This window comes from Microcebus murinus, chromosome 3 (genome assembly GCF_040939455.1).
Source record: "Microcebus murinus isolate Inina chromosome 3, M.murinus_Inina_mat1.0, whole genome shotgun sequence".
Lineage (NCBI taxonomy): Eukaryota > Metazoa > Chordata > Mammalia > Primates > Cheirogaleidae > Microcebus > Microcebus murinus.
Window position 1 is genome coordinate 868,778 of NC_134106.1, and position 27,414 is coordinate 896,191.

The following is a 27,414-nucleotide window of genomic DNA, read 5'->3' on the forward strand; positions in this document are numbered from 1 at the left end:
GAGGAGCCGGGTCTCCCAAGCAGGGGAACAGGCAAGCGGGACGTCCCCAAAGGACAAACGGGGACAGGGACGGCGGCTGAGACGGCATCTGGGTCCCCGCACGGGCAGGTAGCTTGGTGGACCTCACGCCCCCAGATAACTGCCCTGCACAGGGAGCCAGGAGCCCTTTCCCGAGCGGACAGTAGTTCGGAAGGAAAAACACCTGACGGAGCCTGATCTGGATGCAAAACCACCATCACTAACAAATAAATAGACTTTCGCCAGCAAAGGGGACAGAGACTGAACGAGCAGGACGCAGACACCCTGGGGTGCAGGCACCACCACGGTCCATGAACACAGAGGGAGGAGTCCACGCTTTAAACGAACAGCCACGTCATGTGGGCTGCAGAAACCTGCTTCCCCAGCCCGCGCACCTCTGGGCTGCACGCTCAGGTGGGCCACGACCTTCCGCGAGCCGATGATGTTCACGGCCTGGCACTCGTACTGGCCCTGGTCGTGCAGGGCCACGCCGGAGATCCTGAGCGTTCCCGAGGACAGGACCAGGTGCCGCCGGTCCACGGAGAGCTGGCTCCCTGCAAGGGACACGCACCCGTCACTCGGAGCCCGTGGGGTTAGGGAGGACATCACAGAAGCTGGTCTGCACCTGGGTCGGGGCGTGGTGGGGACTGGGCGGCATGAGGGCACCTGTCTGTCCTGCTGGACACAGGCAGGGGGATCAAACCGTCCCTGCCCTCCAGTGGCACGAAGGAAGGGGCCACAAGGGACAGAGAGTAAAGGGCCATCTAGGAGCCAGGGGACGAGGCACTCAGGGTGTCTGGGGTGTCACCTGATTGCAGAGCTGGGAAGAGGATGCAGGGGCTGCAGTTACTGTAAAATCAAGCGAGGTCCTGGCATGTTACTCCTGGGGACAACCCCCTCCCATCCCAAACCCCAGAGGGAGGAAGTGAAGGGGCTGGCCCTTCGGCTCAAGCCCAGTGACCAGGACGTCTCAAAGGCACCTGCCAGCTGGGATCTCCCTAGAAGGTTCCCGCAGGGCCCGGTGCCTGCCCTCGCCCCACGCTCCCCACCCAGGCTGGGCCTCCTCAGGTGACAGGCCCAGCACGTTCCCTGTTGGAAAAGCGGGCTGGGACCCCGTCCCAGGAACCCAAGGGAGAAGAAAAGTTGTCGTCTGTTTGAATATGCTCCCCTACTGCTTCCACGGATGTGTGGGGTTCGGCCACAGCTGGGCCCTGCCCGGGGCGGCCCTGTTTGCCTGGCTGAGGGGAAGACAGCGGGGTCTCGTGTGGGTCGTGTGGGTCCGGAGCGGGGGCGGGGAAAGGGCCGCGACCCGGGCGCCTCACCTCCCTTGGTCCAGGCGATGACGGGCTGCGGGTTGCCCTTCGCCTCGCACTGGAAGTCGACCGTCTGGCCCTCGATGACGGCTCTGTCCTGGGGCGTCACGGTGAACTCAGGAAGAGCTGCGGGAAGAAACAGTCGGAACGGGGCATCACAAAGCAGCAAGGGAAAGTGCCACAGAACATGGCCGCAGGGACGGGACGCCGGACTGCGGGTGCCACGTCCACGAGGAGGAGGAGGAGGAGGAGGGCGGTGAAGACGCTTGGGAGAAAGCGCAAGTGGTCCAGGAGGGGGAGCACGGACAGGCGTGTGGTTGGCGTGTGGCCACCCCTCCGTCAGGGACTGTGGGCTGGAGCTCCGCGCAGAGCGACGGGAGTCGCCTCGAGGGTGGGAAAGTCCACGTGGGACACGCACGCCCAGCGCGATCCACCTCTGTCAGAGTCACAGCCACACGGACAGGGAGACCACGCAACACGCAGGGACTGAATGGCTGGAGCCACGGCAACTGTTGGTGAGGCGGGACGGTCAGAGGTGGGGACGGAATTTCCCCTGCCGTGCACGTCTGTCTCAGTCCCCACTCACGGTTCATGTCACGATTACGCCACTCGGACACCAGGGCAGAGGGTGTGGAGCTACAGACATTCCCGGGTCCCACGTCCAAACGGTGACCGTGCGGGAGCGCTCACAGCTGTCGTCAGGGTGTGGGGATTAACTGGGGCACATCTGCACGCACCACACATGCACTCACACTCACACACACAATCACACATGCACTCACACATGTGCAGTCATACACACAATCACACATGCACTCACACTCACATGTGCAGTCATACACACAATCACACATGCCCTCACATGTGTAGTCATGCATGCACTCACACTCACATGTGCAGTCATACACACAATCACACATGCACTCACATGTGTAGTCATACATGCACTCATACTCACATGTGCACTCACATGCAATCACACACACATACACATGCACTCACAAATGCACACTTACACATATGCACACATGCACTCACAAATGCATCTTACACACATGCACTCATAGGTACTCATCATACACACATGCACTCACATATGCTCACACACTCACTCATGCAGACACACATGTACTCACACACGTACTCATACGTGCACAAATATATGTATTCACACTCACACATGTACTCACAAACACATGCACTCATACATGCACTCACACTCACACATGCACTCACACTCACACACACACACATGCTCACTCATGCACAGACACCGCTACGGGCCAGGCGCTGGAGGCGTGTGGCCGGCGCGGCCACACACGAGGCCGCCCTCCTGAGGTCTCTGTTCCAAAGCCACCCCGCGGCGACTGTGCGCGAGCACCCAGTGGTGGTGAGGGCGCGGGTCAGTTTCGTGGGCCGCGTGGACAGGGCAGAGGCTGCCGAGAGCCTCACGCACACAGCAGGCGCCAGCCCGGGGGACGGGGGAGGGCGAGGCAGGCCGAGTGGCCCGGCGCCTTACCCTGGACTATGATGAAGGCGGTGGCCTGCACGCTCTCCACGCTGTTGGACGCGAAGCACGCGTACTCGCCGCTGTCGCCCTGGACCACGTTCTGAATGTAAAGGCCGCCCGAGGGCGTGGTGTTCACCCGCGGGTCCGCCGGCAAGGGGCTGCCGTCCCCCCGCGTCCAGGAGATGCGCGGCGGGGGGTGGCCGGCGGCGCTGCACTCCAGCGTGACGCTCTGCCCGACCAGCACCTCCGTGTTCTGTGGCTGGATTACAAAAGTGGGTCGCGCTGTCACAACCAAACAAAAGTCCTCGATTAATTTCTCCAGGGCGACACTGGTCTGCGTGATTTCATCTACGTTCCGGCTGCTCATGCTGTCTCTGCTCCAACGTGAGCAAAACAACCAACATTTAATTGCATTCTCTCGTTTTCCTTTTTTTTTAAAAAAAAAGTGCACGCGATAAAAACGGCTCAAGGCCTCGGGCCACGCAGAACGCAGGCGCGGTGGGCAGGTGACTCGAGTGACGGGTGAGAGCCGGTTCTTTTCTTTAAACAGGTGCCGGGCTCCAGACATTCTTACTTTTGTTCACACTAAATACATCACGCCAATCTTGTTAAGCTTCCCTGGTTCTCATTAGGGAAAAAACAGTGTTTATAAGATGTATTTAGAACACATAAAATTTAATTTCAATCACAAAAAGAGAAACGTGCCAAGACAGTATTTTTCAGCTCTAAATCTAGGGCAAAAGCCCACGCACTCACTGGCGCGTTCTGTGGGTGACTCTGTGGGAACAGAGCCCTCAGGTATCAGCGCGGCCCCCACCTGGGGAGGTGCGGCCGTGGGCATCAAAACTGAAGATCCGCACATCCTTTCAGCAAGACTGTCGTGCTGGGAATTTAACCCACAGATATTTAACAAGCATGTAAAATGACATGGGGGACTAAGAAATTTGTGTTTCTCTCGTTTTTGTCATGTTATGTCTTCGAGCCAGCGATCTTTATTCAACATTCTGGAATCCAAAAAGCTCCCCAGATTGGAATTTTTTTGTAACCTGCTTGTTTTCAAAATTTGACCCGTCCAGCACAAGGCCACGTAGTCCACTTATCCCACACGCCGCGGACACTGTCACTTGCCAGAAGACGCTGGCGCCCTGACTACAGGTGCAGACGTGACAGCTGTCACGGGGATTACGCGTCACGTTACCTCCTAAAAAATTTCCCAAGTTCCTGAATTCCAAACAACATCTCCCCCAGAGGCTTTTGAAGACAGCATGTGGACCTGTGATAGGTAAAGGTTTGGGAGAAATCTGAAGGTGCTGCCAGTGGGAACTTGTTATATGTTATAAATTGTGGTACGTCTGGACAAACGGAGCTCTGTGCAGCTACAGAACAGAAAAGCGGAGGACAACGCCTCACGTCCTGAAGTGACAGAGCGGGAAGATTCTAAGACCTGGCAGGTAAGAGAACCCCCTGCTGGCCCAGCCTGAGTTTCTGCGAGAGGATGGAGAGACTGGCCAGGTGTCCCGGGGCTGGGGACGGAGGAGGACTCAGATGGGGCAGCGAGGGAGGTGGAGGGAGACCTTCCGCCCTCTTGCATTTGTTAACATTTGGGCTGCACTGATCAGGTGTCTAAGCAACAACAAATTATAAAAATACAGAAGTAACACTTAGTACTGGCGTCTCTGCCAGAACGGCAACGTGGAAACCAGCGCTACGCAGGCATGGGAGAAACACCAAAGTCGTCTGCAGAACTTTGCGATTTAAATTTGGCTTTAAGGAGCCTCAGGGACACACAGGAGAAAGACGGGACAGGCCAGGGAGGGGCTCAAACAGGGCAGCTGGGCGCCCAATATGCTCGGTGAGAAAAAGAACTGGAGAGAAAGTAACACCTGCCCACCTCGCCCAAGAAACTGCCGGGCAGAGGGAGAGATGAGTCTCATTTAAATTTCAACACGGGCCACACTCGCACGGTGTGCAGGGTGATCCCCTGCAGGAGGCAGTGGGGAAGTCACCGACAGGGAGCTACGATGACACAGAAAGAGCCGAGGGCATGAGAGCCACACGGACCGTGCGGATCACACGGAAAGGAGGCGGCAGCCGCAACGTCACAGGTAAAAACCAGAACTCAGCACATGACTAGGAGGGCAGACTGCACGTGGGAGGGCAGGTCATAGCAACTTAGACTGTGGCAATGTGAGAAGACATTTAAATTTCCTAGGACAACTCCTAGAAGAACAGACGTAGAGTATGTAATCTCCAAACTAGGAGTGGGAAGTGAGAGATGAAAGTAATCACTTCAGAATAAAGCAAGAAACACAGAAAACCTGGGACAAATACTTCAAAATAAGATTGCTACCTACAATCAGTATAAATGGACTCACTTTAACAAATTGTCGGTCTGAATTTTTTTAAAATCCAGCACGGACAGAAATGGAAGTGTTAATGATCAAAAATCTAATCCACCAAGAAGATAAAAATTGGAAACCTTTGTACCCCTAATAACAGAGCTTTGACATAGACAGACAGACAGCTGGTGAGTATAATTTAGCCTTTTATGGCCAAGCTACTTACAAGTCACTCTATTACTATGACAACAGATTACTACCATGCTCTGAGACAGGGATTGGCAACTTTTCCCACAAAGGCTAGATAGATAACACATGTTCTCAGCTCTGAAGGCCGTGCAGTCTTGCTGCCACTCCTCAGCTCGGCCACAGCAGCATAAAAGCAGCACAGACAGTACGCCGAAGAGTGAGTGTGGTCATGTTCCAGTGAAATTTAATTTACAGACACTGAAATTTCAACGTTATGTAGCTCTCCTGTGTTGTGAAATATTATTCCTTTTTTAAGAGTTTTAATCATTTAAAAATTTAAAAAGATGTCCTTAGTTCATAGACCCAGATGTGGCCAGAGGGTGCAGGGTGCCAGCCCCAGTCTCCCATTATCACCATTCCTTGGTGATAGTTGGAGACCTTCCCCATACACCAGATAGTGGGAGACCCTCCCTGTGCACCAGATAGTGGGAGACCCTCCCCTTGCACCAGGTAGTGGGAGAGCCTCCCCTTGCACCAGGTAGTGGGAGACCCTCTCCGTACACCAGGTAGTGGAAGACCCTCCCCTTGCACCAGATAGGGGGAGACCCTCCCCGTACACCAGGTAGTGAGAGACCCTCCCCGTGCACCAGGTAGTGGGAGACCTTCCCCGTGCACCAGGTAGTGGGAGAGCCTCCCTGTGCACTAGGTAGTGGGAGAGCCTCCCTTATGCTGTAGTGAGCTACACCAACATGCTCAGACTAGTGTATCAAGGAAGCCTATTGTTCTTGAGGAAGACACAAAAATTCAGATCCAGGAGTTAAATTTGGAGCTTTCAGGCCCTAAACATCTGGCCACCTATTCCTGTCCAATAATGATTTAACATAGCAGCTCTCCTAAACAAGTTCATTTTTCACAATCTATTATCAGTCTCCTTTGTTCTATAATGCTGCCACCCCCAACCTTTTTGGCACTATGGACTGGTTTCCTGGAAAACAATTCTTCCACGGACCGGGAGTAGGGTGGGAGCTGAGGCAGTGATGTGCAGCTGGTTCCTAACAAGTACCGGTGCAGCCCAAGGGCTGGGGACTGCAGCTCTAACTTGTACGTATGGCCTCGTTAACATGCAACTTCACCCGTCCTGTGGGCTCGTTTCATTCTGCACAGTCGGAGCATGTGCTCCTCCTGGACATCAGCCATGTCCCCTCTTCTTTGCACAGGTTCACACACTCCGACTTGGGAAGGATGCTGCGTGCCTCATGCTAACCTTGCCGAGATCCGCTTGACTTATGGCTTTGATTTGGCAAGGACCTGTTCCTTTTGTTTCCCTTTGAACTAAATTTGGTAGCCAGGAAACCTCACTCATCCGTAACATTCCCTGTACCTACGCAGGAACGTACCTAGTGACAAGTGATGCAAGGGTCACACTGGTTTTTAAGGAGTTGGGAATCTAAATAGGGAAACAAACGTGGGGCCGCTTATGCTGCTGCTGACAGGTTTTACAACTATGACCGCCCCAAATGCAAAGTTCCAGGGAAACAGCCCCGGAATGATGTGTTGATCGCTCTGGGTGGGGCTCCCGCTCCGGCCCTCCGCCCGGTGGGTGGGCAGGCGCACCTGAGCCACCGCACTGCTCTCCCAGGAGGCGGTGGGCACAGCCCCCTCTGCTGCGCTCTTCCCCAAAGCCCCGGGTCCTCTCCTGAACCACGGGCCGTGGATGAAACACAGGGACCAGAGCAAAGCTTGCAGCCTAGCAAGACCCAGCTGCATCAGAGAACAGCTGTGCTGGATGTGGCTGGGACAGTCTTTTAAATTTTTTAAATTAGGTGCCAATATTTTAAGCATGGAAATTGTGCATAACAATCTACATTTTGGGGGGCTTCTTTTCAATGATCAGAGCCCTTGGCAAAACAGAGACTGCACTATGAATAGTGAGGACGGGCTGCTCCTGTGCCATGGCATCTCGGATGGGCCTGGCGCAGTCCTGCAGGTCCCCAAGGCCCCTCTGGATAGCCGGGCTCGCCGCACGGCAGCCCTGACCGGGTCGCAGGTTAGTGGCTGGCTGCAGACCACAGCAACACCCACGAATCTCCTAGACCCCGGGCCTCCTGGGGCAACTCTGTTCTTATTTACCAAGTCGGGCTACAAGCAAGGGACGGAGGTGATGGGGAGGGACAACAACTCCGGAGGGAAGCCTCGAGGAACTGCTCACGTACCTGGAGACCCAAAGTACCTGAGGGTCACCTCCTGCGTCTTCACCTCCCCGGCCACGTTCTTCGCCATGCACTGGTAGATGCCCTGGTCGGTCTCCTGCGTGTTCTGGATCATGAGGGTCCCGTCGTCCAGCAGGTTCAAGCGGGAATCTGTCGTCATGCTCAGCTCGTTGCTGCAGAGACAGAACCGGCTCACTCAGGAGTTCCAAGCCCGAGGAAAGGCCGCGTCCACCTGAGGACAGCTTCATCCAGCAGGGGGAGCAGGTGCGCACGTGCCAGGCGCAGCCGCGACACCCGCCCCCCAGGAAGCCCCTTTCCCAAGAGCAACAGGCGTTTCTGACAGGCGGTCACGCACACACGTGCGTCTCCAGCTCACACACGTTTCCTTCTGTCACTCGCACGTCCAAGCTACCTCGGCGTGCTAAAGTGGCCCCAATTCCAAAGGGGGAGAAACGGACGCCGTGGGAAAAATTCAAAGCAAACAAGTAGGGGGGAAAATATATCTTCACATTGCTAAGAGCAAAAACTGTATCTGTCAATCTCTTAAAAAGTGATGCCTACAAGCTGCGGGTGGCTTCCCTCCCGGGAAATACCCGGAGTCCACGGAGCCCATTGTGGGCACAGGGACAGCGCAGGACACTGGTCTCTTTATCCTCTGTGTGACTCGGTTGGCCCCCAGGAACGATGGCCCCTCGCATGGCCCAGAATGGCGGCGACACCCTGCGCTCGCCCCCGCCAGGCCCCCCACCTGTGACTCTGCTCTGGCTCGTCCGCTCAGAGGCAGGTGGGGAGGAGGCAGGTGGGCTCTGACATTGCCGAGGTCACAGAGCAGGCAAAGGTGACGACAGAGGGCGAAAGCCAGGTGTGAGCCTCTGGGAACCGGGGGAGACCCAGACCATGAGGCAGACAAGGACCTCTGGCATGATGGGTCTGCACCTTAGCTCAGGGGCTAAACACCTTCAGTGCCGGGCATGGCTCTGCCTGCGTCCCCAAGGCCGGAGCTGGGATACGTGTTACTTGAGCAGAGGGAACAGCACCAGCATCGTCTGAAAGCATTTCCCGAGACAACGCTCAGGAAACCTGCAGGGTGCTCCCAAACACCTAAGACGCTCTCACACGTGACCCGCACCTGTCCTCTCCCCACACACCTTCCTCACGCTCTCCCCTGCCTGGCACGGATCTGCCTGGAGTGAAGTCCATCCTCACGTCCCGGGGAAGGGCTGAGATACAGCTGGACGGACGCTACAGTCAGCCCCCGACCCACAAACAGGACCTTTCTGACGTGGCCCACCCCCCTTCCAGGAACACAGTGGGCCACAGGTGAGGCAGGTGGGCAGGTGATGCCGGCCAGCAGGTGAGGTGCCAGCCCAGACGGGGTGGATGTGCCACAGGGCCCAGCCCCAGGGCTTTGGCTCTGGCTCTCTCCTATTTGGCTGTGAGATTTTAACTTTTAGCATCCATTCTTTGATTTATAAATGTAGCGTGAAGGATCTGCACCCGGTCCACGCTCCCCTGCCTTCAAACGCACATCTCCGAATCCCTGGGGCGCTCTACTCTGGATTTCAAATCCCGCCAACGCTGGCGCTCCCGGAGGCGGAGGCTCTGAGTTTTCCTAAGTGTGAGCACATGATCCCACGCCCCACCGCCCTGGGGCGCCCGCTCTGTCTCACACGGCGCCGCCAGGGCAAAGCCTCATCTGCTGCGGGGGTCCGACCCCGTCTGCAGGGACCACGACTCAGTCAGGACAGACCGTCTGGCCCCGTGCACCCCTGGGCTGTGACCTCCGGAGCGGCTCCCTCCTCCCTCAAGGCCAAACGCAGCCAGAGCGCAGCGCGGAGACGCCAGACCCTGACGCACCGGGAACATCTCCATCCGCGGGCGCAGCCCAGCGTGCGCGCCTGCGCACTGGAGGCGCCGCCGTCGGGCGGTTTAACCTCAGGGCTCCGAAGCGCTGCACTTCACCACGGATGGCGCTCGGAGACGGGACCCTGGAGCCCCCAGCGACCTGCCTCGCAAGTCCCCTCCAAGGACACCATCCCCAGCAGAGGTCAGGCCCCTCCCCACCTCCTCAGGTCTGCTCGCAGCGCCCCGGGGCGCAGCCTGCTGCCGCCAAGGGCCAGAGCCAGAGTCCTGCGGCCAGAGCAAGCCGTCTGCGGTCACCAGGACGGGACACGGCCGGGTGGGGCAGAACCGGCAGGGAGGGGAGTGACCAGCTGCCAGGCAGCACCTGCCGCGGCGCTGCAGACCCAAGGCCGCCGAGGAAGGCGGCGTGAGCCGGGGATTCCCCTGGGGCCCGGCCTCGAGACCTCTCCGTCTGCCACTAGGACCAGAAAAGGTGCCCGTGCCCTGCCTCCCGCCTTCCCCGGCACCCGGCGCGACTCCGAGGGACGTTTCCACTCGACCGCGACTTACTTGTTTCGCAGCCAGATGATCTCGGGCTTGGGGTTGCCCTCGGCTCTGCAGGTGAAGTAGACCGTGTTCCCCGAGGTGACGTCTGCGTCCTGGGGCTCGGACGTGATCCGGGGCCTTTCTGTGCCCGACAGGGAGACAGAACCTTCCTCAGTCCAGAACCACGAAGTGGAATTAGACAAAGACCCGAGCAAGTCCCGCATGTCCAAGAGCAAACCGCGAGGCCCAAGCACACGCTCCGCCACGGAATCCCCCACGGGAGCGGCCGCGGCTTCTCCGCAGAGACGCCCGCAGCGCGGACAGCTCGGAGACGCGGCACAGAGGGGGCTCCAGACAGCAGCCAGCGAGCGGCCGCTCAGGGCGCGTCAAGGACGGAAAGAAGTACGCGGAGCGACACTCCACAAACCACTGTTTCCGTGAATAAAAGAACAAGATGACACTTCTTAGCTAAAGAGACCCGGGAAGAACAAATCTCCCCAACACCATCAGGCGCTGGGCACCAAAGCTGGCGCGGTGGCTGCCGCCTGCCCCACCAGTGTCCCCTCCCCCTCTGCCCTGGGGAGGTGGGAGGGGCTGCTCTCCCTGCCCCCGCCAGCCAGCGCCTCCACCTGGGTGCCAAGAACCCGGGGCGCCAGGCCTGCGTGGGAGCCGCCGCCGCCATGGGCACAAGCAGGGGCCGCCTGCTCCCCTCTCTGCCTGGTTCCTCAAAGTGCTGGTCCGTGTCCCGCGTGCACGCCTGAGCGTGGGCCACGCCTGTCGTCTCGCTTGCTGTGCCAGCACCGCGGGTCCCAGCCAGCGGCCACAGGACAGACCCTCCAGTCAAGGTTGGGCTCCGCCGACGGGGCGGCTCTGGGATCGAGTCCCCAAGTCCCTGCGCTGTGCCCCTCTCTGTGCCCCCAGCAGCTCGGCGTCAGCTCCTCCTGCCCTCATGGGGCTCTCACTGTCCCCACCCCCGGACTGCCAGGGACAACTTTACGGAGCACACGCCTCATCATGACATTCCCTAAATCCCCGCACCCCCACAACTGTCAGGAAAACACAACCGGCGCCACCTCCTCATTACCGAGGTTGCGCAAGTCTGAATCCCTCAAACCCGCCAGGTGAGCCCTGCGTGGGAGGACAGCACGGCACGTGGAAAACAGCTCGGTAAGTTCAAGGGGGCCGCGGACCGAGTCGCCAACCTCGGCAACTCCGCTGCGACGCGGTGAGCTGGGTTCTTAGGAACCCGCCGGGACGCGCCAGCTCACAGGGACCGCGGCGGCCACAGCGGAGACCCCGTGGGGCCTCAGGGCTCTGGCGGGGCTCCCAGAGGCTCCCGACCACGGTGCGGCCACCGACCTCCCGGCACCCCAGCCCCGAGGGGACCCCCAGCTTGCGGGAGCCGGGCCCACTCACCACAGTCCAGCTCTTCCGGCGTGACGGTGGCCACGGACCGCCCCTGGATGCGCCTGGGGTACTCGCAGGTGGCGGCGGCCTGCGCGTTCCCGGACTGCGCGTAGGTCTTGAGCAGGTCGGCCAGCCACAGGATCTCGCAGTCACAGCGCAGCGCGTTCGAGTCCAGCCGCCTGTAGGAGGCGGAGTTGGCCGGTGTGCAGGAGCAGGGGACGGGGGCGTCCGCCTGTCCCGCCACCCGGACGGGCCGCCAGGGCTGGTGCACGCGCCGCGTGGGACATGCCGGCACGCGGCAGCGACTGGATCTCAGGCCCATCCCAAGGGACTGCGGGGCGAGGCAGAGACACACACGCCAGGAAGGGCCCTCGAGAGGTGCAGGCGGGGGCCATAGACAAGGTGCAGGCAGGCGCAGGACGAACCAGCAGACAGACGCTGCCATGTCCAGTCCCAACCCCTGCTCCAGTGAGGAAAGTTCCAGAAAGAGAGGTGGTGGGGTACGTTCATATAAATCAGCCCCTCAATAATAACCACAGCGGTGACCCGCAGGGGTGACCCGCAGGGGTTACTCGCTCTTGTGGAGCCTGGGCATTTAGCACCAGGTGCTGCCTCCCTCTGTCCTGGGACCTCCTCCAGCCAGGGCTGACCCCTGAGCCCCGCAGGGTCCCAGCCGTCCTGGGGAGCCGCTGGCAAGAGTGTCCTGGGCACCCGACATGCCTGGTCCCAAGGAGGGGACACAGCTGGACCCCGTGGGCCCTGGGGAAGATCTCAGCTTCCGCACGAGGGGGAGGGCCCTTGGCAGGAGCACTGGAGGCTGGCAGGGGCTCATGGCCACACCCTGGGAGCCATACTGTGGCTACTACCTGCGGGGCCTGGGGCCGGGCCTCACCCGGATCACAGAGCTTTGGGGTGGTGGGTGAGACCCTTGCTAAGTTCACACTGGCTAAGTTCACACTAGCCAAATTCACACTGGCTAAGTTCACACCAGCCAAGTTCAAACTGGCCCAGTTCACACTAAGTTCACACTAGCCAAATTCACACTGGTCCAGTTCACACTGGCTAAGTTCACACCAGCCCAGTTCACACAGGTCCAGTTCACATCAGACCAGTTCACACCGGCCTGGTTCACACTAGCCCAGTTCACACTGGTCCAGTTCACACTGGCTAAGTTCACACCAACCCAGTTCACACAGGTCCAGTTCACATCGGACCAGTTCACACCAGCCAAATTCACACCAGCCCAGTTCACACTGGCCCAGTTCACACTCACAAGGCCCGATGACGGTCATGCCTCCCATCTGTGTTCCCCAGGACGTCAGCCTGGCGGGGACAAGGGCAGGGAACTGGCCCCGTGACGGGTCTGCCCTCCCCTGGCGGGCATGGGCAGCGTCGGGGCCGGGTGCTGGGGCTCCGGCTACGCCCAGGTGAAAGGGATGGGCACGGTAAAGAGATTCTTTGCCAACTGGTTTTATTTTCAACAGTGACACGTGCACAGAACCGAAACTCAATGTGAAGAATTTAAAGATGATTCCTAAGAATGTCTCATGGGCCCATCATGGGGTCAACTCTCCGCCACTTTCCTGAGCCCCCTGCCGTCCCCTGAGCCCCCTGCCGTCCCCTGCACACCCACACGCGTGCACGTTCGTGAAGCACATCCCCAGTGTTAAACGGGGGCAGGGGATGGAAAACAGGAACAATGCAGTTTTGTACGAAGGCAACACAGAGCCGTATACTCACAGTCTCTTCATAGATTCTAGGTGGCTGAACGTCCCTGGAACTAGATGTGTGATCCGGTTGTTGTGTAAGAATCTGTGGAAGAGATATCATCGTAATATAACATTGTGTTGTCGTAAGTTTTTTATGTTTTTAATTAATTAATTAATTTATTTTTAGACAGAGTCTCACTCTGTTGCCCGGGCTAGAATACTGTGGTGTCAGCCTGGCTCACAGCAACCTCAAACTCCTGGGCTCCAGCGATCCTCCTGTCTCAGCCTCCCGAGTAGCTCGGACTACAGGCATGCACCACCATGCCCGGCTAATTTTTTCTATACATTTTTAGTTGTCCAGCTAATTTCTTTCTATTTTTAGCAGAGACGGGGTCTCACTCTCGCTCAGGCTGGTTTCGAACTCCTGACCTTGAGTGATCCTCCCGCCTCGGCCTCCCAGAGTGCTGGGATTACAAGCATGAGCCACTGCGCCCGGCCTATCATAAGTTTTTTAAATGTGTAGAAAACAATATAACAAGTATGTCACCTTCCAAAAAAATCTCAGTGATGACATTTATTTAATAGAAATGAATTTAAGAATAGTGTTTAGTCCAGGAAAAAAACTGGACTGTCCCCTATTTTCTCACCGTTCCCAAATAAAAACAAAATTATAAACCCCACTTCTGAATTGGCAGATGAGGCATGCAGAGTCTGCACCTGCTTCCAGGCATTTAATAGACATTGACCTTGACTCTACCAAATTAGTGACCACAGACTGAGGCCGAAATGAAGAATCAGGGAAGGAAATACAACTCACAGCCTTTCGAGCTTCGGCAGATGCTGAAACGACTCGGGGTCCAAGGTCTCTATCTGATTGAAGTGCAGGTACCTACAGAATGGAGAAGAAGGGGAAGAACACGATTTAAACACTTTCATTTCCCTTTTCAGCTTCAGCTTGCTCAGAAACGTGCTTATTAAGTCATTTCAATTTCATACATCAACAGGTGACGCCCTAGATTCCCCACACTGGGAACAAGCGAACAGGACGCGAGTGGCCGCGCCCAGTCCTGCTGCCTCCGCTCTCGAAATGCCAACACGCGGCTCTCACTGACAGCGCACCTGCCCTCAAACCCGTTAGTCTGCACGTACAGACGTGGCCGGGATGACGTGCATTTCATCCCGACTCTGAGCGTACTGTCGGACACAGACGGCTACAGAAACGACTTTTAGAGAGCACTGGGTTAATATAGGAAAGACGCCCTGTCTCGAGGAGGGTCCCTTGGGTTCCTACTCCTTTCCACGTGAGTGTGTCCTTCTGTCCACCAAATTTACACATCCTTGGTGTGACTCGTTTTTCTGATTTTCCTGACAGCAAATGTTCTCGCTTTGTGAAGTGGGGTGTCTTTTCCTCTCAAGTCAGCAGAAGTCGCCCTTCTAAGTGGGCTTCTCTGGGGGCCCCCTGCCGCAGCAAGAGGGGGGTCTCCAGGAAGGACCCCGCCGTGTCAGCGCCCGTTTCCAAGGACCACGTCTAGAGAGCAACGGCAGGGACAGAACCGGCACCGCAGTTTCCCGTCTTTACCATGAATCGAAACGAAAGCGAGTGTTTTCAGACCTCCTGCCCAGCGACCACTTCTATTCACCTTTCCAGGTTGCTGTCACCGCCGGGGCACCGAGGTTCCCCTGCTGGCGGCCCATCCTGCCCTGGCCAGCTCCTGGGGCGACACTCTAGTGCGTCTCTGAGTCTCAGGGTGCCTACAGCACCTGAGACGAGCTCCGAGCAAAGCAGGAGGGAGGAGCGAAGCCAACCAGATTAAGAAAAGCAGGTCCACAGGCCCCAGCTCAGAGCAGTTCCTCTGAAAAGCCTCCACCTAGATGCATGCATGGCACAGCTGGCCAGGAAGGGGCTGGGCTCCGAATGGGGCATCTGCCTCGAAAGGCACCAGGAAAGTCACCGCCAGGGCTCTGCAGGGTCCCAGAAAGGCTGGGGCTCCCGGCTGCCTGGGTGTCACCTGCCCTCCCTGAACAGCTGAGGAAACCGAGGACCTAAGACAGAGGACCTCCCCACGTACACTGAGGCCATGGATGAATTCAAATCCACATCCCCTGACTCTTCTGATGGGAGCCTTTGTGGACCGGAGTTTGCTCAGCAGGCCACGGGCTGCCCAGGAGGCAGGTCTCCGGGTCCCCTGGGAGAGGGGTGGAGTTGGCAGAGATCCAGCAAAGGCCGCCCTCCCCAGACACACCGAGCTTTGCAGACATGGGTGGGCATGTGTGACGGGCGCTCGTGGTGGACACGGCAACTCCTTCCTAGACAGCGCCCTCCCCAGAGCGGGGCCCGGCCGCCTGGGTGCACCGGACGTTCACAGAATGAAACCAAAGCCCGGCAGCAGAGGCGCTGACTCGCCTAGCCCTGGGTAAGTGGGAGCAGCCTGCCTGACCCCGGCACTCTGCAGCCACCAGAACTGCTGGGCAGAAAATCCACTCGCCCATTCGCAGACGCCAGTTGCCGCTCCTCCTGGGACTTGGCCCCTTCCTTCCTCAAAGACAACACTCGGCTCACCTCTGCGGGAAGCCAGGTGGCACTGCCGGCCTCAGGGAGGACCCTAGGGCTGTCTGCGGCCACGATGGCATTTCCCCCACTGCGTAAAACATCCCGTGAGCAAGAACTTGCTCCTTCCTCTGAGGACTCCCTGCGCCGGGTGTCTGCAGGTGGCTCTGAACGCTTCCTGTTCCGTTCTCTGGGAAGCAGAGACTACACAGCACTGACAGACAACGTCTTCCCAGACATCCGTGCCCTGCACGGCGGGCACAGAAAGCCTCGCTCCCTTGAGCAAATGCACACACACGTGCAGGACGGGAGGGGGCACCTGGCCCCCCAGCACACAGATCCGGGGCACGCCCGCTAGCGGCTCTGCCATGCATCCTCAGAAGATAGCTCGGTGTCCGGTGAACCGAGGAAACAGGAAAACACACACAGCTGTGGCAAAGGCACGCCACGCTGCATCACAGCCAACAGCCGTTTCCATCCGTGTCCCCACACCGTGTGACAACCTGAAGCTCCCTGCTGGGGAACTGGACCGTCTTGCAGAGAGAAACGTGACCGGCCGAGCAGACAGACCAAGAAAAGCCCCTTTCTGGGATTCCGTACTGAAAAATGACGTCCGGCCTCACGGCAAAGGACTGTCACATGTGGCCAAAGGAACAGGCACACCCAGTTACACACGGCACACACCCACTGGAACTGCACGGGATAAGAGGTGGTTGTTTTCTCCAGAATAACGACATCGCAATCGAGGAAAGCAAACTGCACGTGCTTGGTCGCAGACAGGAAATAGTGCAGGATGCAACAGCCTGCCTGTCCCGGGGTGCCCTGGGTGCTTCCGCCAGGAAAGTGACTTGCTCAGCTTGTTTGCACGTCTGCCCCCCTCACACTGCGACCAGGAGTCGCTGGATGGATCTTATTGCTCTGGGTCCCATGATCCAGGCGCAGGCCTGGCGCTGCCTGGAGGAGACCCCGCAGGTGTCTGCCCAGGTGCATGGTGGGCGGCCCGATGAGAGGCGGGAGACGGGGAGCCCCCGGCCCACGGGTGCTGTCCTGGGTCATGCACCTGCTCCCTGCACCCGCTAGCGCACACATGCATCATGCAAACGGCCAACTCGGTCCACTGCTCCCCACGGAGAGGCGGCGCGGCGAGGACGGAAGCGCGAGGGGGGGCACTTACAGTTGCTCTAAGGAGGCAAGTCCCTGAAACGCTTGCCTGTCAATTGACTGGATCTCATTCTTGTACAAATAGCTGAAACAAGAAACAGGGGAGCGTTAGCACACAAACGAGAGGTCACGGCTTCACACGGAGAAGAAGGGCTAACCCTGCACGTGGGGACCGTTCTTAAACTTCGGGTTGTTCTAGGATGCAAACAAACTTTCCGCAGTCGGGCAGGGCTGCCCTTCCTGTCTGTCTCACGTGGCTCCAAGCCATGGGTCCCAACCAGAGGTGGCCGTACCGGCGCTGTGTGCCATCAGGGAATTCAGACTCGTGGACTATGGCCGATAATTGCTGACAGCACACTTGCCTCAACGCCTGAAGAAAACCACTTCCCCACAGACGTGGCGTGCATTCTGCATTGGTTCTGAGATTCTGTGCCTGACGCTGACGCAGTTCTACGATACCCAGGGGGCTTCGTGGGCAGAGGACATGAGGCTGAGCATGTCCTGATTACTCACCACCCCGAGTCCCCTCCTCAGAGAACCGCAGGAACAAACGCATACCAGAAGAGCCACATAACGGGCCCGCCCCACCTGATTTTGTACAGTTTGCAAGCTCAGCAAGGTCTTTACATTTTTAATGGTTAAAAATTTCAAAGGAGGGACCCTATTCTGTGACACACGAAAAGTATATGCAACTGAAATTTTGGTGTGCACGAATGAAGTTGTGCGGGGCCACGCCCACATGACCACACCCGCTGCTTTAGGTACGGTCTGCACCACGTCTGTGCCGGGTCAGAGCTGAGGGGTCAGGGCAGAGACCGCACGGCTGCAGAACCGCAGATGTGCCCTGCCTGGTCCTTTAAAGAAAAAAGCCTAAAATGATGGAGGATGAACAAAAATATCGCTCTTCCAACACAGCCACCGAGTCGTGCAAGGGGGTCCACGAATCTCGGACACGGCTTGAGTTCAGCCGGCTGTCTCGGAAACACGGCTCTACGGCAGTGGGTCTCTGGGGCCCCCGCGACGCCGTGGGCCAGAGGTGGCATCTGATCCATGCAGAGATGCCGGCCCCGGCCCTGCTAAGGGTCCACCTGGCTTCGTCTCTGACGCAGATGGGCAGGTAAGTCAGAGTCCACACTTCCCTGCACTCACTTCAGGCAGAAACTTCTCTTCCAACTGATCACTCAGTGGCTGGGTTTTACCTACCTAGTCCGCTAAACAAACAGTATGCTTTGCCTTCATGCTTGTAATATTGCCTACGTCACTTACGCAAGAGCAAAGTGTTTTACTGTATGTTAATTAATAACGTTTAATGCATGAAATAGTCTAATAGGACCTGCTCTGCTTCCTTTAGTTCTTACAATTCATCTAAGGGATCTCACGTCTTCCCTCCGTGCAGATTTGCTGAGGGGACCTCGTGAAGATCACACGCCTCCACACGGACCGACCAGGACCCCGGCAGTCTGCAGCCCAGTGGCCCACAGCAGAGGCCTGGCAGGGGGTTCCTTCTGCCGCTGCATGGGTTTGAATCCTTGAACCGCCACTTCCTGCCTCTATGACCTTGAATAAGATATCAACCTTACTGCGCCCAGATTCTTCTCTGCAAAATAAATCTGTAAAAAGCTCTCGGAATACAGCCTGGTGAGCAGTGACTGCCACTCAGGTGACAGCTACTATCACCTCTAAGAAGGCAAGTCCCAATGGTTTTGTCCTCATTTCTTAACAAAACAGAACCAAAACATCAAAGTGAACATCGCTTTGCATGCACTTTTAAAAAATTAGAGTAGACCAGGTGCAGTGGCTCACACCTGTAATCCTAGCACTCTGGGAGGCAAAGGCAGGTGGATCATTTGAGGTCATGAGTTTGAGACCAGCCTCAGCAAGAGCGAGACCCTGTCTCTACTAAAAATAGAAAGAAATTACCTGGACAACTAAAAAACATATAGAAAAATTTAGCCAGGCATTGTGGTGCATGCCTGTAGTCCCAGCTACTTGAGAGGCTGAGGCAGGAGGATCGCATGAGCCCAGGAGTCTGAGGTTGCTGTGAGCGAGGCTGATGCCACAGCACTCTAGCCCAGGTGACAGAATGAGACTCTGTCTCAAAAAAAAAAAAAAAAAATTAAAGGGATCTTTTTAAAGAATACATAAAACAACTGAGTGAAATTAATATGTCTGAATGTATGTTTATAAAGACATTGGAACATACTTTGTTTTTATAAGAATAGCTGGCTATTAATCATCTTCTAATAGAAAAATAACCTTTGAGTATCGATTATATCGCAATAATTTTTTTTTTTTTTGAGACAGTCTCACTCTGTTGCCCAGGCTAGAGTACCATGGCGTCAGCCTAGCTCACAGCAACCTCCAACTCCTGGGCTCAAGCGATCCTCCTGCCTCAGCCTACTGAGTAGCTAGGACTACAGGCATGTGCCACCATAGCCAGGCTAATTTTTTCCATATATTTTTAGTTGGTCAATTAATTTCTTTCTATTTTTAGTAGAAACAAGGTCTCGCTCTTGCTTAGGCTGGTTTCGAACTCCTGACCTTGAGCGATCCTCCCACCTCCGCCTCCCAGAGTGCTAGGATTACAGGCGTGAGCCACCGCACCTGGCCTTTATCTCAATAATTAATAAATAATTTCATTGTTAGGAAAATATGGATCAATTAACTGGGGTTCCAAGAAATAAGAACTGCTCAACTTTCTAAAATTATACTTTGGTACCGACTAACTAAATATACAAGGCCAAACAATCGATAAACTTCAGGAGAATTCCTAAGTGTCTGAATTATACTATTACAAAGTTCCCTACATCGGCGTGCATCAAAACGTACCCCAGCAGGGACATCTGAGCACTTCAGAGCAGGCGCTGAGAGGGCCGACAGCTGGGTCAAGGGGTCACCCAGGCCTCTCTCCGCACAGACACTCCCACCCGGGTCTCCAGCCTGGCTCTGCGTCAGGACCCGTCTCCCCGCACCCGGCCTGCTGAGTCCCCCACCTGTGCCTCCCACTGCCAGGCACCACGGAAGTGTCACGGTGGCAGAGCGGGGAGGAAGGTTGTAGTGAGACACTTGGACTGCAAAGAGATGTCTCGTGTGAAAACTGAACATCCCAAACTACTTAACATGGAACATATCTTCAGAGTATATAGTAAACTGCTCTTAGTAATTCAGAGCCAAAAGCAAAAAAAATAAAATAAGACACAAACCCACACAAACACACAAATACACACACACACACACAAACACACACACACACACACTGGTTATCAGCCAACTGAATCTACTCTCCAGGAAACAAAAAGCTTTCTTCTGGAATTTGCCCTGTTCTTAAAATGCCAAAAAATAGGGTAAAAAAACAAACAAAAACTCAAAGAATAACAGGCCTGTCTCTCATTTTTAGAATCAGGAGCAGGCTTAGTAAAGTTCATACAGAATTTAAAATTAGCACAGTATGCCAAAAATAATGGAGAAAACGTGTTTATATATAATGCTTTCAAATATCTTCACTGAGGAAAACATATCTTAATAAACAGAGTTAAAGGTAGCTCTGTAATTCAGAACCACTGATATACAGCTAAAATCAGAACAGATTTCAGAATATGCAAACACACTAGAAAGACTTAAAAAAAAAAAGGCCGGGCGCGGTGGCTCACGCCTGTAATCCTAGCTCTTGGGAGGCCGAGGCGGGCGGATTGCTCAAGGTCAGGAGTTCAAAACCAGCCTGAGCAAGAGCGAGACCCCGTCTCTACTATAAATAGAAAGAAATTAATTGGCCAACTGATATATATATAGAAAAAATTAGCCGGGCATGGTGGCGCATGCCTGTAGTCCCAGCTACCCGGGAGGCTGAGGCAGAAGGATCACTGGAGCCCAGGAGTTTGAGGTTGCTGTGAGCTAGGCTGACGCCACGGCACTCACTCTAGCCTGGGCAACAAAGCGAGACTCTGTCTCAAAAAAAAAAAAAAAAAAAAATCAACACATCTTAAAAGATGTTGTTATGACATAAATCGCCAGTAATAACAACTGATGTGAATCCCTTATTAAAAACGGCTTGCTTTGGAAAGTTATCTGCGTCCTAAAAGTAAGAGTAACCGGCCCAAAGCGCATGACACACATCTTGCTCTATCTAGGAGCAAGAATGAGTATTCTGAATCTTTCCAGTTTTGGAACCAGCACCCGTGTGGGACAGAACACCCCTGTTTCTCAGGGAACTCATTTTCTAAACTGCAAAACCGACTTCGACAAGCAAAGGTTAAACATTAATAAATAAACTAAAATACATTTTTTAAGTGAAATAATAAAAATAAGAATCAATAAGCAGAAGTTTAAACATTAATAAATAAACTAAAATAAATTTTTTAAAGTAAAATAAAATTGAACTACAAAAAAATAAGAAGTAAAATAGAGTGGAGGAAGACAAGAAAATCTGCAGGAATTGGCGACAATCCGCAGGGGTGAGTGATGTGCGTCTCTCCCGAGCTGGGATGGCCCTGGGGACTGTCACGCTGGAGCATGCTCTGCACAGCACAGGCCAGCTGCCCGTGCTGGACACTGAACGAGCCGTCACCTCCCACGGCTGGAGGCATGGCTGCTACTCCCACAGTGACTGTGCATTTTAACTTCACTGAACCTCTCCTCCTGAAGGCTTAGTAACTGAATACCAAAATGTATTTCAGTATTTACATTTAGTATCACAAAATGTAGCACACTGTAGCATAACGTGTCACTTTACAGTAACGTAGCACTTCACAGCGATGAGAGCCCATTTAAAGAAACTCAGCCAAACTTCCACTCACCTTCTGAAAACAAAGCCTCTCTAGAGGATACATTTACGGTAATTCATAACAGCAGGACATTTCGTTCTGTATTTAAATAATCTGAAAATTAGCGACATAAGCTTTTGGGCTGAAGAACTGGTCGTTAACTTACAGATATTTCAAATTCTCCAAGTCCTCAAAGGCCCCGCCGGGAATCCTCCTGATCTGGTTGTTGTTGAGGAGCCTGCGAGATAGAGTACCGGGAAGGATTTAAAACACACGGTTCCAAAGGGCTACGGGAGCTTAGCAAAGGCCGTAAGACGGTGAAGCTACAGAGTTCGCTGTCGGCATTCCATAAACGCTGCACTAACACGGCGGTCTCAGTGTTCAGCCCCTGTGGTCACACGGCTGCTCACATAGTGCCTGTATCAGCCCACGTTTTTCCACCTTTATCCACAACAGAGAAACAACTCCTTCTCCTGTGCAAAGGAGGCTCTGCACCTTCCTCCCGCTCTGGACCGCACCGTGGCCCACGTGGAGGCAGGATGTCTAGACACGTCACTGAGGTGGGTCCTGGAGCCACGCATGGTCCCTACACACAGACAAGGACCCGACCTGCAGAGCAGGCGGGTCAGCTGTGCTGCAGGTAGCACAGCGGACAGGTGGCTGGTCGCCCCCTCTCCACCCCCTGTGGCCCTGCACTTGGGCCAAATATCCGGGCAGGTGTGGAGGAGGAACCAGCTCCCCACCTGGCTGCACGTACTGGAGAGAGCCCGAGGTCTGGTGCAGCCCACGGGGATGCTAGTCCCCCTGGCCCCTCAGACCACCCCGGCTCTGAGCACTGGGGTGGGCCTGCACGGCCTGACCCTGGCTGCGTCCACGCTGTGCTCAGAAGCACAGTCCTGCCCAACCTCGCGACGCAAGAGGTGACGGGCTCACAGGCCAGCCTGACCCAGGAGGCAGAAGCGAGTTACCCACATGAGGACAAGGGGCGAGCCTAGCCTTCCGCGTGGTCCCCAGTCTGCAGTGGACAGGTGTGGGGCAGGCGGACAGGTGTGTGGCAGGTGGACAGGTGTGGGGCAGGTGGACAGGTGTGGGGCGGGCGGGCAAGTGTGTGGTGGGTGGACAGGTGTGTGGAGGGTGACAGGTGTGGGGCGGGCGGGTAGGCAGGTATAAGGCGGGGCAGGCAGGTGTGGGGCGGGGTGGACAGGTGTGGGGTAGGCTGGCAGGTGTGGGGCGGGCGGGCAGGTGTGGGGCGGGCGGGCAGGTGTGGGGCAGGCAGGTGCACAGCCCAGCAGCCCCTGTGCACGTTTCCTCCTCCCCTTCCCCCTCATCCCTCACGCCGCTGACAGACCCACTTACGGGCAAACAGCAAATAAACTTCTTTTTTTTCCCCCGACTTACAGTGTGTTCAAGTTTCTCAGCCGCCGGAAGGCTCCAGGTTGGATCTCCCTGATTCTGTTAAAGCGAAGATCCCTGTGAAAGAAGAAGAAATGCATTTATATGTGAAAAAAAAAAAAATCTATAAACATCATGACTCCTTTGCTCTTATTTATTCTTCAACAGTCGGTTTCAAAATGGTGATAAAGAATTTAAAAGGTGAGGTCACCCCTCGGATAAATCTTCTCTTCGCTCAGGCTGATACGAACTCGAACGCTGATCCGACTGACAAAATGATGGTGCCATGTTATAGAAATTCACTTAACACTCACTACAGGGAGATGAAAACTGCATTAACTACCTACGCATCCTACCTTTGGTCAACCCACCCAAAAGTCAATGCCAGTCACTCTCAGGACAATAAGCACAGGTGAGACTTGCACACACTCAGGAAGAGTCAGAGCGCCTGTGCAATCGTGTGAACGCTTAGAGTCCACTCCACCCACCTCATGGGCTGGAGCTGGGCTGCTTGCTCACAGCTCACCACCTGCAGTGTCATTTCATCGACGTGCAGACAGGGTCTCACAACCACACGCTAATGCGGCATGCACACTGGGAAAACAGGATGCCTAATCTATGGGTTTTAACCAAATGGTTCCAAACAGATTGTATTTTAAGTTAAATGCAGACTGCTAAACATGTACGCTTTCTGACCAGCCAGGGAGAGATGGGAGAGCAGGCTAGACCCGACAGAGATGGAATCTGGGCTGGCCCAGAGCAGAAAGGCCTGGGGCTGATGCCCAGAGCACAGGAGGGGAGCCCTGGGGGGGGGGAGTCCTGGGGGGGAACCAGGAGGAGGACCTGGGGGGAGGTGGGGGGCCCCCGGGGGGAGGCCCTGGGGGCCCCCACAAGTCCAGGCGCAGGACAGATGTCAGAGCAAGGCGGGAAATGAGGATTCTCAGAGACGTCCACTTCACCCTCCTTAGAAGGCCCGTGTCCATCCAGAATTAAAAACTAAAAAGGCAACAAGACCGAAAGCCACTGGAAAATAAACAGAAATCCCGTTTCCTTAACTCAAATACTCTTATAAAAACACACCTCCTTACTCACACCTCAGGCCCAACCCTTCTGTCTCGGTCCAGAAACTGCTCTGGGCCGAGCCCCCCCCCCCACGCAGTCCCCACCGCGGGGCAGCGGAGAGTGGCCTCATCTGCAGGTCAGGCCTGCACGGAAGGACTCGAGCTAACACAGGACCACCGGGGTGTCCCAGGGCACTTGCCGAGCTCTTTAAATGCTTACACTCCTTTCAGGAACCTGGTTTGGGCCAATTTGCCCACTGCCAGTGACCGTTCTAGTTTACGGTTCGCAAAGAGGCTTCTCGAAAACCACGTGAGTCCCTGAAGCTGACTGTGTTCTGCGTGGGGGGGTCGGCCAGTGAACGGGGTCCTCCCGGCCCTGTCCCCCTCCTGGTCGGCTTCCTTCCGCGTCCCCGTTGCCGGGCAACACTGTCCCCACAACCCCCTCCTCCCACTCCGATGTGTTTATCTTCAAATAAAGGAGATTTTGATTCACGGTTCCCCGTGGAGCTGCTGAGGGAAGCGCAGAGCGGGGGGCCGAGGTGGGGGAGGGCGCAGCGGGAAGGCAGCCTTCTGGGGTGGAGATTTTTAAGGATGGATCCGTCCATATGTAAACTACGGGCCGGGTGCGGTGGCTCACGCCTGTAATCCCAGCACTCTGGGAGGCCGAGGCGGGAGGATGGCTCAAGGTCAGGAGTTCGAAACCAGCCTGAGCAAGAGCAAGACCCTGTCTCTGCTAAAAATAGAAAGAAATGAAAAAATACACAGAAAAAATTAGCCGGGCATGGTGGCGCATGCCTGTAGTCCCAGCTACTCAGGAGGCTGAGGCAGGAGGATCACTTGAGCCCAGGAGATTGAGGTTGCTGTGAGCTAGGCTGACGCCACGGCACTCTAGCCTGGGCAACAGAGTGAGACTCTGTCTCAAAATAAAAAAAAAAAAAAATAATACAGATAAACTATTCATAAGGAAGGAATTCTGACTGGCTAAGACTTCAGTGTAAACCACAAATGCCTGGAGAGCAGGTCTCTTACCCGCAACGCGGAGGAGGACATGGGGCTCACACAGCGACTGAGCGTTAGGGAAACGCACCCCCCCTCCAGGATGCAGCCCCAACCCGCCCCGGAATCTTCCTGCGCTCACGCCACCCAGACGCCGGGCTTCCCTCCGAACACACGACGGACTGGACACACTCGTCCTCGACTCCTGTCTGCCCACCCAAACCCACGCTCAGACCACAGAGGAAGACGACGACGACAGAATATTCTGGAAGCTACAGAACAAACTGACGAGGAACTGGCCACATAAACATGGAACCTGAGGAGACTGCAGGGAAAGTTCCGGACAAGTGTTCGTTACGCGCAAATCCTTCCCCAAATCTGAAACTGGTGCCGCCAAACCCTCCGGTGGTGGAGAGGTAGGTGCCATCCGGTCCAGTCCGGTCTGGTCCGGTCACCTCTGGGCACAGCTGGTTCTCAGCACCTGGCAGGTGGCCGGGATGGAGAGGTGCACAGCGGACCCCAAAGGCCTCATTCAAAAACGTGGAATTTAAATGTATCATTAATAAACTTTTACGCTGATTGGTTACATGCTGAAATATGACTATGTCTGACATAAAGAGCTAAATAAAATATTATTAACATTAAGCCATTTCTAATTTTCTAATGAAACTGTAAGAAAATTAACATGATCGTAGCATCCGTGGGGCCCATCATGTTTCTGTCGGCAGCGCTGGTCTAAGCTAAAGCGATTTCACAGCCTGTCCACAAACAGCCACCCACCACCCCGGCTCGGCCAGACGGCCGGAAAGAGACTTCTACCCAGAAGGAGGCAGGGCTGAGGGTCCCCTCTTCAACAACGGGGGGATTTCAGCAGAGACGATGGCGCGATTAAAAAAAATCCTATGAAACCCCAGAACTGAAAACTTGCATTGACTTAACGCACTGAGAATCTCAGAAGGAAGAGAACTCGGAAGCAAAGCGCTAGGGAGTCTCCAACCGGAAGCAGGAGGCACGCAGGTGTGCACGCCCACTGCGTGCACAGACAGACGTCCTCGCGGGTGTGCACTTTTTTAAATGTGCCGTCTGCTGCCACAGAGAAACCATCGTGCGGGAGTGTCTGGGGTCAGCTGACCTAAAACCTGGCCCACGTTTCCTAAAACCCTGAACTGTTTCCATTATTGCAAAGACCTCCTGAGTCAGCCTTTAGTGGAGACTCGCAGTCTTTTCCTGACTCACACCATTCGATTCTGCAGCTGTTTCTTCATCATCTCTGATTCAAAACACAGACTCTGCGGCACACACAGCACTCCTGGGGCCTCCGGAGTCTGCGTGGCCTCGGGTCTGCGTGGCCCCAGCCCAGAGACACGCCCGGGAGTCAAGATGGCGCAGACAGAGGGCGCGGGCGGTCGGCTCAGATATGAGCCCCAAATGCACACAGAAAACTGCAGGAGCGGATCCTCACGTGCGCGGACCCTCACGTGCGCGGACCCTCACGTGCTTGGATCCTCACGTGCTTGGATCCTCATGTGTACGGATTCTCACGTGTGCCGATTCTTACATGTGTGGATCCTCGCATGTGTGTATTCTCACGTGTGTGGATCCTCACGTGTGCGGACCCTCACGTGTGTGGATCCTCACGTGTGCGGAGTCTCACGTGTGCGGAGTCTCATGTGTGCGGAGTCTCATGTGGGCGGACCCTCGTGTACGGATTCTCACGTGTGCCGATTCTCACGTGTGTGGATCCTCACGTGTGCGGATTCTCACGTGTGTATTCTCACGTGTGCGGATCCTCACGTGTGCGGAGTCTCACGTGTGCGGACCCTCACGTGTGTGTATTCTCACGTGCAGACTGCCACGGCGCACAGGGTGATTCTCCTGAGCACTGTCTCGAGGGTCCCGGACCAGCGGCAGCGCCACGGGGGGCTTGTCAGGTGGCCAGTCCAGGCCCCCAGTCTACAGAATCAGACTCGGGTGGGTCCAGCAACGGCTCTTACAGCCCCCCAGTGGTTCTGAAGCAAGGTAAAGGCTGAAAGCCACTGTGCTTCAGCAGTGCTGAGGACACGGCACAGACACGCAGTGTGTGTCTGTGTGTGTGTGTGTGTGTGGACACGGGAGTGACTCACACGTGCACACACACACTCGCTAATTCCTTCTGCACTCTCCACTCTGACGGCGCCCACTCCCCATCACTAGCAGAGAGCCGTGTTCGATTTGGACACGCTGGACTCCCCACTTGGACGGTGCCTAAATCCAGGCGCGCAACATGAGCCAGCCCCCCTTACAACTTGGGAAACAGCGTCGGCCCACGTCAGGGCACACAAAACCCCTGACCCCAGCGAACAGGCCGGTGGGGGCCATTCGCGCCCTGCATAACACATTTGTGCACAGCTCAGTTATGTGACAAATCGTTATT

General features: G+C 55.6%; 1 protein-coding gene across 2 annotated transcripts in view; it reads right to left on the minus strand.

Annotated features, from left to right (window-relative positions):
- Positions 1–27,414, minus strand: part of PXDN (peroxidasin) — a 92,151-nt gene that overhangs the window by 25,370 nt on the left and 39,367 nt on the right. Inside the window, exons 2-12 of one of the 2 annotated variants that reach the window (XM_076000512.1) lie at positions 22,951–23,022; positions 21,719–21,790; positions 16,806–16,877; positions 13,901–13,972; positions 13,115–13,186; positions 11,384–11,553; positions 9,992–10,109; positions 7,583–7,752; positions 2,851–3,123; positions 1,341–1,457; positions 414–572 (exon numbers count right to left, since the gene is read on the minus strand). In XM_076000512.1, coding sequence (XP_075856627.1) covers positions 414–572; positions 1,341–1,457; positions 2,851–3,123; positions 7,583–7,752; positions 9,992–10,109; positions 11,384–11,553; positions 13,115–13,186; positions 13,901–13,972; positions 16,806–16,877; positions 21,719–21,790; positions 22,951–23,022 — 1,367 coding nt within the window. The remainder of the gene's footprint in view (positions 1–413; positions 573–1,340; positions 1,458–2,850; positions 3,124–7,582; positions 7,753–9,991; positions 10,110–11,383; positions 11,554–13,114; positions 13,187–13,900; positions 13,973–16,805; positions 16,878–21,718; positions 21,791–22,950; positions 23,023–27,414) is intronic. The other variant, XM_076000511.1, reaches the window with a different exon arrangement.